General features: G+C 47.5%; 1 protein-coding gene across 1 annotated transcript; it reads left to right on the top strand.

The window, feature by feature from the left end:
* Positions 1–662: 662 nt before the first annotated feature.
* Positions 663–9,522, top strand: LOC138657866 (relaxin-3-like). The gene is made up of 2 exons (XM_069745490.1): positions 663–1,012; positions 8,966–9,522. The coding sequence occupies exons 1-2, from the start codon at positions 787–789 to the stop codon at positions 9,304–9,306; spliced, it is 567 nt and encodes a 188-aa protein (XP_069601591.1). The 5' UTR covers positions 663–786; the 3' UTR covers positions 9,307–9,522.
* Positions 9,523–9,804: the final 282 nt, after the last annotated feature.

The following is a 9,804-nucleotide window of genomic DNA, read 5'->3' as shown; positions in this document are numbered from 1 at the left end:
CAGTGGCTGTGATGACCCCTCGGGGCTGTGATGTGCTGTTGTGATTCCCGGCACCAATCAGTGCTGGTGTCACTGTCTCCATCTGAAGAGGACCAGGGTGTGAGTTTGGATCGGGACACCCTCCACGAGCCTGGAGGTTGTGGTCTGTATACAGACCGTGAACTTCACTCTTGTGAACACAGCCTACAACTACTTCTGTAATGGTGCATGTATACTAATGCAGATCGTGTTTGTTTGTGCGTGTCGCTATTTCTAATTCACCTATATATTTTGGTATGGGGGGGCCCCATTTGAAAGTTCGCACGGGGCCCATAACTTTGTAGTTACGCCACTGGACGCAGCCATCACTAAGGCTGATGAAACACAACTTCTGAATTTTCCTCACACCATAAAAATCATTGTGTCTGCTAGCATCCGGCCATTTACTACAATGTACACCACTGAGCTCATAGACTGTTTGTTACATTTTCATGTCTTTACAGTATTTCTTGTCAAAACCTGCTTGTTCCTGTGAACACAACCCAAATATTAGTACATGAAGTTCTCTAGAAACCCGGAGAGAACAAGGAGAGACTATAGCGAAAAGTTGCCGCGATAGTGGCTGCAGTGAGGTGATGGAGGACGCAGGCGGGGGGGGGGCACGGTGACTCACGCTCCGTCTGGGGTATATAAGGGGCAGCTTGGCGCAGGGAACAGTGACGAGAACTGGCCGCTCTGCAATATTACAGCCATCCCCTGAAGTTCCCTGTCCGGTCCGGCAGAGCAGTGCTCCTCACCTGGCCACACATGGCGCTTCTCCTCAGGGGCTCGGTGCTGTTCGCAGCGCTGCTGATGCTCGTGTCTGCGCTGCCCGGGGAGCTGAGAGGAAAGAGGAGTCCGGCTACGGCTTCCGAGTACGGGGTGAAGTTATGTGGCCGCGAGTTTATCAGGGCGGTCATCTTCGCCTGTGGAGGGTCCCGGTGGAAGCGGCTGCAGCAGGAGGATGGGATGAGCCCCGGGTACCGAAGTACAGGTGAGCATGGAGGGGCTGCGGCCGGGGGGGGCAGGGGGAGACAGCGGGCTGGGGAGACTGGGGGCAGGGGGAGACAGCGGGCTGGGGAGACTGAGGGCTGGGGGAGACAGAGGGCAGGGGGAGACAGAGGGCGGGGGAGACTGGGGGCAGGGGGAGACAGCGGGCTGGGGAGACTGAGGGCTGGGGGAGACAGAGGGCAGGGGGAGACAGAGGGCGGGGGAGACTGGGGGCAGGGGGAGACAGCGGGCTGGGGAGACTGAGGGCTGGGGGAGACAGAGGGCAGGGGGAGACAGAGGGCGGGGGAGATTGGGGGCAGGGGGAGACAGCGGGCTGGGGAGACTGAGGGCTGGGGGAGACAGAGGGCAGGGGGAGACAGAGGGCGGGGGAGACTGGGGGCAGGGGGAGACAGCGGGCTGGGGAGACTGAGGGCTGGGGGAGACAGAGGGCAGGGGGAGACAGAGGGCGGGGGAGACTGGGGGCAGGGGGAGACAGCGGGCTGGGGAGACTGAGGGCTGGGGGAGACAGAGGGCAGGGGGAGACAGAGGGCGGGGGAGACTGGGGGCAGGGGGAGACAGCGGGCTGGGGAGACTGCGGGCAGGGGGAGATAGAGGGGAGACAATGGGCAAGGGGAGACAGCAGGTATGGGAGAATACAGTCAGGGGGAGATAGCGGGCAGGGGGAGACAGGGGGCAGGGGTAGACAGCGGGCTGGGGAGACAGCGAGCTGGGGAGACTGGGGGCAGGGGGAGACAGCGAGCTGGGGAGACTGGGGGCAGGGGGAGATAGAGGGGAGGGGGAGACAATGGGCAAGGGGAGACAGACAGCAGGTAGGGGAGAATACAGTCAGGGGGAGACAGCGGGCAGGGGGAGACGGGGCAGGGGTAGACAGCGGGCTGGGGAGACAGCGAGCTGGGGAGATTGGGGGCAGGGGGAGACAGCGAGCTGGGGAGACTGGGGGCAGGGGGAGATAGAGGGGAGGGGGAGACAATGGGCAAGGGGAGACAGCAGGTAGGGGAGAATACAGTCAGGGGGAGACAGCCGGCAGGGGGAGACAGGGAGCAGGGGTAGACAGCGGGCTGGGGAGACTGGGGGCAGGGGGAGACAGCGAGCTGGGGGCAGGGGGAGACAGCGAGCTGGGGAGACTGGGGGCAGGGGGAGATAGAGGGGAGGGGGAGACAATGGGCAAGGGGAGACAGACAGCAGGTAGGGGAGAATACAGTCAGGGGGAGACAGCGGGCAGGGAGAGACAGCGGGCTGGGGAGACTGTGGGCAGGGGGAGACAGCAGGCTGCGGAGACTGGGGGCAGGGGAGACAGCAGGCTAGGGGAGACAGACAGCAGGTAGAGGAGAATACAGTCGGGGAGAAAGGCAGCGGGCAGGGGGAGACAGATAGCAAGCAGGGGGAGACAATGGGCAAGGGGAGAATGTGGGCAGGTGGAGACAGCGGGGGGGGGGACAATGGGCAAGGGGAGACAGCAGTCTGGGAAGCACCTGCCACTTGTCTCCCCCTACCCCCTGTCTCCCCCTAGCCCATCTCCCCCTGCCCGCTGTCTCCCTCTACCTCCAGTCTCCCCCTACCTTCAGTCTCCCCTACCTTCATATATAAGGTTCCATATGATTATAACATGTCTTTTATAATCATACTAGATGGTGGCCCGATTCTAACGCATCGGGTATTCTAGAATATGCATGTCCACGTAGTATATTGCCTAACCACGTAGTATATTGCCCAACCACGTAGTATATTGCCCAGCCACGTAGTATATTGCCCAGTCACGTAGTATATTGCCCAGCCACGTAGTATATTGCCCAGTTACGTAGTATATTGCCCAGTGACCTAGTATACTGCACAGAGCCACGTAGTATATTGCCCAGTGACGTAGTATACAGCACAGAGCCACGTAGTATATTGCCCAGTCACGTAGTATATTGCACAGCGACGTAGTATACAGCACAGAGCCACGTACTATATTGCCCAGCCACGTAGTATATTGGCCAGTCACATAGTATATTCCCCAGTGACGTAGTATATTGCCCAGTGACGTAGTATACAGCACAGAGCCACATAGTATATTGGCCAGCCACGTAGTATATTGGCCAGCCACATAGTATATTGCCCAGCCACGTAGTATATTGCCCAACCACGTAGTATATTGCCCAGCCACGTAGTATATTGCCTAGTCACTTAGTATATTGCCCAGTCACATAGTATATTGCCCAGTCACATAGTATATTGCCCAGTCACGTAGTATATTGCCCAGTCACATAGTATATTGCCCAGCCACGTAGTATATTGCCCAGCCACGTAGTATATTGCCTAGCCACGTAGTATATTGCCCAGCCAAGTAGTATATTGCCCAGCCAAGTAGTATATTGCCCAGCCACGTAGTATATTGCCCAGCCACGTAGTATATTGCCCAGCCACGTAGTTTATTGCCCAGCCAAGTAGTATATTGCCCAGCCACGTAGTATATTGCCCAGCCAAGTAGTATATTGCCCAGCCACATAGTATATTGCCCAGCCAAGTAGTATATTGCCCAGCCACGTAGTATATTGCCCAGCCAAGTAGTATATTGCCCAGCCACGTAGTATATTGCCCAGCCACGTAGTATATTGGCCAGTCACATAGTATATTGCCCAGTGACGTAGTATATTGCCCAGTGATATAGTATACAGCAGAGCCATGTAGTATATTGCACAACGACGTAGTATATTGCCCAGTGACGTAGTATACAGCACAGAGCCATGTAGTATATTGCACAGCGACATAGTATACAGCACAGAGCCACGTAGTATATTGCCCAGCCACGTAGTATATTGACCAGCCACGTAGTATATTGCCCAGCCACGTAGTATATTGCCCAGTCACGTAGTATATTGCCCAGTCACGTAGTATATTGCCCAGCCACGTAGTATATTGCCCAACCACGTAGTATATTGCCCAGCCAAGTAGTATATTGCCCAGCCACGTAGTATATTGCCCAGCCAAGTAGTATATTGCCCAGCCACGTAGTATATTGCCCAGCCATGTAGTATATTGCCCAGTCACGTAGTATATTGCCCAGTCACGTAGTATATTGCCCATTTACGTAGTATATTGCCCATTTACGTAGTATATTGCCCAGCCACGTAGTATATTGGCCAGTCACATAGTATATTGCCCAGTGACGTAGTATATTGCCCAGTGATATAGTATACAGCAGAGCCATGTAGTATATTGCACAACGACGTAGTATATTGCCCAGTGACGTAGTATACAGCACAGAGCCATGTAGTATATTGCACAGCGGCATAGTATACAGCACAGAGCCACGTAGTATATTGCCCAGCCACGTAGTATATTGACCAGCCACGTAGTATATTGCCCAGCCACGTAGTATATTGCCCAGTCACGTAGTATATTGCCCAGTCACGTAGTATATTGCCCAGCCACGTAGTATATTGCCCAGCCACGTAGTATATTGCCCAGCCAAGTAGTATATTGCCCAGCCACGTAGTATATTGCCCAGCCACTTAGTAAATTGCCCAGCCACGTAGTATATTGCCCAGCCAAGTAGTATATTGCCCAGCCACGTAGTATATTGCCCAGCCACTTAGTATATTGCCCAGTCACGTAGTATATTGCCCAGCCAAGTAGTATATTGCCCAGCCAAGTAGTATATTGCCCAGCCAAGTAGTATATTGCCCAGCCAAGTAGTATATTGCCCAGCCACTTAGTATATTGCCCAGTCACGTAGTATATTGCACAGCCACGTAGTATATTGCACAGCCACATAGTATATTGCCCAGCCAAGTAGTATATTGCCCAGCCACGTAGTATATTGCCCAGCCAAGTAGTATATTGCCCAGCCAAGTAGTATATTGCCCAGCCAAGTAGTATATTGCCCAGCCACGTAGTATATTGCCCAGCCAAGTAGTATATTGCCCAGCCACGTAGTAAATTGCCCAGTCACATAGTATATTGCCCAGCCACGTAGTATATTGCCCAGCCACGTAGTATATTGCCCAGCCAAGTAGTATATTGCACAGTCACATAGTATATTGCCCAGCCAAGTAGTATATTGCCCAGCCAAGTAGTATATTGCACAGCCAAGTAGTATATTGCCCAGTCACATAGTATATTGCCCAGCCAAGTAGTATATTGCCCAGCCACGTAGTATATTGCCCAGCCAAGTAGTATATTGCCCAGCCAAGTAGTATATTGCCCAGCCAAGTAGTATATTGCCCAGCCACGTAGTATATTGCCCAGCCACTTAGTATATTGCCCAGTCACGTAGTATATTGCACAGCCACGTAGTATATTGCCCAGCCAAGTAGTATATTGCCCAGCCACGTAGTATATTGCCCAGTCACGTAGTATATTGCCCAGCCACGTAGTATATTGCACAGCCACGTAGTATATTGCCCAGCCAAGTAGTATATTGCCCAGCCACGTAGTATATTGCCCAGCCAAGTAGTATATTGCCCAGCCAAGTAGTATATTGCCCAGCCACGTAGTATATTGCCCAGCCACGTAGTATATTGCCCAGCCAAGTAGTATATTGCCCAGCCACGTAGTATATTGCCCAGCCACTTAGTATATTGCCCAGTCACGTAGTATATTGCCCAGCCAAGTAGTATATTGCCCAGCCAAGTAGTATATTGCCCAGCCAAGTAGTATATTGCCCAGCCAAGTAGTATATTGCCCAGCCACTTAGTATATTGCCCAGTCACGTAGTATATTGCACAGCCACGTAGTATATTGCACAGCCACATAGTATATTGCCCAGCCAAGTAGTATATTGCCCAGCCACGTAGTATATTGCCCAGCCAAGTAGTATATTGCCCAGCCAAGTAGTATATTGCCCAGCCAAGTAGTATATTGCCCAGCCACGTAGTATATTGCCCAGCCAAGTAGTATATTGCCCAGCCACGTAGTAAATTGCCCAGTCACATAGTATATTGCCCAGCCACGTAGTATATTGCCCAGCCACGTAGTATATTGCCCAGCCAAGTAGTATATTGCACAGTCACATAGTATATTGCCCAGCCAAGTAGTATATTGCCCAGCCAAGTAGTATATTGCACAGCCAAGTAGTATATTGCCCAGTCACATAGTATATTGCCCAGCCAAGTAGTATATTGCCCAGCCACTTAGTATATTGCCCAGTCACGTAGTATATTGCACAGCCACGTAGTATATTGCACAGCCACATAGTATATTGCCCAGCCAAGTAGTATATTGCCCAGCCACGTAGTATATTGCCCAGCCAAGTAGTATATTGCCCAGCCAAGTAGTATATTGCCCAGCCAAGTAGTATATTGCCCAGCCACGTAGTATATTGCCCAGCCAAGTAGTATATTGCCCAGCCACGTAGTAAATTGCCCAGTCACATAGTATATTGCCCAGCCACGTAGTATATTGCCCAGCCACGTAGTATATTGCCCAGCCAAGTAGTATATTGCCCAGTCACATAGTATATTGCATAGAACTCAGGAAAGTATCATGTAGAATGTTTGTAAATTTTAGGTTTTCTCTGCCATGTCCCCTTCTATGAACAGACATTATCTAATATATTTTATCTATAGATTTCTTTATAGTGTGTAGTGCAGTGACGGGTCACTTGGTTGGATATATTGGATTTGTAGTTTTTCTGTGATAGTGCCCAGGCCTGTATTGATAAGTAATATAGATTACTGTACCTTCAGATCATTTCCCCAGCATTGCTCAGAACACACAATTCAATAGTCACTGTAGACTTATTTCCACAAGAAGACCCAGATTTAGATATTTAGATGTGACTCAGAATATTTCAATGTTTAGGTGTTGACATATTTGAAACAAAAACACAGCCATAAAAGCATGGATCAATAATAACTAGCCTGCTCGTTGACAGTTTCCAGGTAGCAACAGGTGATAAAAGGTAGCGCTTTACTGTAATACAGTAGCATGAAAGACCATTTGTCGTATTTCATTATCATAGTACATAGAGGATGGTCCTTCAGTATAAAATCATATGGTCGCAGTACATAAAGCTATACTGTACCAGTCTAAATCAATCGGTCCCATTGTGTTTGTATGTACCAGTGTCATTAATGTACCCCTTATTTTACATGTTGACAAATTTACAAATTTATTTTTGGAGTTTATGTAAATCTTAGAGGGACATGCTATTATTTCCTCCCTAATAGACTTGCTTGTTTTAGAGCCAGTCAGAAAAGTCATATCATTTTCCAATAAGATAAATGAAGATTTCTACAAAACATCTTTAATGGGAATGAAAGAAAATCACTGTGTAAACTCTGAGATGCTCAAGCAAACAAGACTGGAAGTATGGTCATTTATCTATCTAATCACCACAAAATAAAAGCTCATAGAAAACAACGCAAAAGTTAATTGCCTGTAAAGAATTTCTTAGCATACAGGCAACTTGGTACCAACCGGCCATAGATTATTTCACTACATATGTAAAATGCAGAATTCGACTTTGGCAACCCCACCAATCTGCTATAGCAGCAGCCATGTTTAAGCACTAAACATGCCAGACAGCTCTCTTCAGCCCATTGATTTTTATACAGCAGTTAGCTGCTCACCATCCTCCTCCTCCCTCTCAGCTACTGACAAGCTGCTGTTATAAGTCTTGCTCTTAACAATCCTGTAGAGTCCCAATCCCCAACAGCTAGCATCATGGCTCTTATGGTACAGAGCTGCCTTGCTATGTCTATATGTAAATATAATGATAACCGTGTATACGCTAGAACAAACCACTGATAGCTGAATGTGTTACTGCAGAACTTGGGCTGACATTTATCGTATACTAATACTTAAAGGGACTCTGTCACCTCAAATTGGAGGGATATTTAAATGACTTTTTACCTGTCCGATGGGCGGCGTTTCATTTTTATTTCTCCACCCCGTCCGTACCTGTTGTACACAATATGTTAGTGAATTAGAGTACTTGTGCTCCATAGTTGGTGCGTGCGCAATGCAATCTTCGGTTGCGTACGCACAGTAAACTTTGCCCAACTGCGGGCAAAGCCGAAAAGCATTACTGCGCATGCGCTGACGCACTATGTCCCGCAACACAGCAAAATACTTCCGGGACATAGTGCGCGGGCTCATGCGCAGTAATCCTTTTCGGCTTTGCCCGCAGTTGGGCAAAGCATACTGCGTGTGTGCGACCGAAGATTGCATTGCGCACGCGCCAACTATGGAGGACAAGTACTCTAATTCACTAACATATTGCGGACAACAGGGACGGACGGGGTGGAGAAATGAACATGAAACCCCGCCCATCGGACAGGTAAAAAGTCATTTAAATATCCCTCCAATTTGAGGTGACAGAGTCCCTTTAAGATCTGTCACTCAAGGAGAATTGCCCGTTCTGACAGAAACCAGGAAGTAAGGAGACTGCATAGCTCTAAGCTACTCAAGAGAACTTGAGAATACCCCTTTAATAGCTTGATTTTATCAATTAACAAAATACAAAGTGAATGAACAACAAGGAAATCTAAATCAAATCAATATTTGGTTTGACCGCCCCTCGCCATTCAAATAATTATCAACTTTTCTCCCTACACATGCTTATAGTATTTGAAGGAATAGGGCATTGCAGCTTATTCTTCAAAGAAGCGGAGGTGTGCACGCCCAATCTCTGCTCCATTCATTGTCTATGGTGATGATCGCTGCTGTTCGCTATTTCTGGTAGTCCTATAACTTGGTTTTTTGGGGGGGGGAATATCACTTTAACTACGGTAGTTTCTAAATTAACCTAAAGGCTAATTCTTGTGTCAAGATCATTATTACCATTATTTTACTTATTAATCATTGTTATTATCGCTTATTATCATTCATGTCAAATCAGTATTTTTTTAGGAAATGTGATTTTGTATGTAAAAGGTGATTTGACTAAATTGCTTTGATTGTTCTGCTGTAATTTTTTTAATTGTGTCTTTTTTTTCATTTGTTTCTTAAGATACTTTACAGGACTCTGCAAACCAAGAACTACATCAGTTAAAGATGCAGTCACTTTTTGGATCTCACCTGGAACAGCTTCTAAAGCCAAACATACCATTAAAACAGCAGCCACTGAAGAATACTTTTCATTCCTATGATGATTACAGTTACACACCAGTAGACGATTTCAGTGAATATATAAGGCAGGTGGATGATACCAGTGAATTAGAAAACAGTGCAGGTTCCGATGGCTTTCCGTGGATTAATACCTCCAGAAGGAGGAGGGAACTGTCTATTGGAGTGGCAGGCATTTGTTGCAAATGGGGCTGCACCAAAGCCGAGATCAGCACTCTTTGCTAAAGTACTGTAGTGATGTACTTCTAGAATTCGTATACAGTGTACACAGACTAAGCAGTAATGTGATCTACATGAGTATTTCACATGCTTTGACTATACAGAATATTTTGGTTGATCGTTATTTGTACTTTAACCAAAGGCCTTTTTGTGGCTTGCATATGTCAATGTGACTATTAATAGTTTTGTCAATAAATAATTTTTCGGTTTTGCTGTGGAATATTTCTTGGTTATTTAGTAACTCTATAGGATATAATGCTTATGCATATAGAAGTTCCTAGGTCAAAACACTTCTAGCATACAATAGTCTTTTCAGACCATTGTATCTTAAAAAAAATAATAACATGAATTGCCAAAGAACTTTTTTACCTGTGGTAGGTTGGTATGTGTACATTTTGTTTCTTTGTTTTCGTTCTTTCGTTTGTTCCTCCTCTTATTGCAAGATTCATAACTTTTTTATTTTTCTGTCGATCTAGCCATGTAATGCTTGGTTTTGCTGGATGA

The sequence above is a fragment of the Ranitomeya imitator genome, chromosome 1, assembly GCF_032444005.1.
Source record: "Ranitomeya imitator isolate aRanImi1 chromosome 1, aRanImi1.pri, whole genome shotgun sequence".
NCBI classification, from domain to species: Eukaryota; Metazoa; Chordata; class Amphibia; order Anura; family Dendrobatidae; genus Ranitomeya; species Ranitomeya imitator.
This window is presented reverse-complemented; position numbering and strand designations above follow the sequence as displayed.

Bases quoted from the DNA above. Each gene is read 5' to 3' on its own strand.
- LOC138657866 (XM_069745490.1), top strand. From the start codon at position 787: ATGGCGCTTCTCCTCAGGGGCTCGGTGCTGTTCGCAGCGCTGCTGATG. The intron at 1,013-8,965 runs GTGAGCATGGAG...TTGTTTCTTAAG, and splicing joins CCCCGGGTACCGAAGTACAG to ATACTTTACAGGACTCTGCA.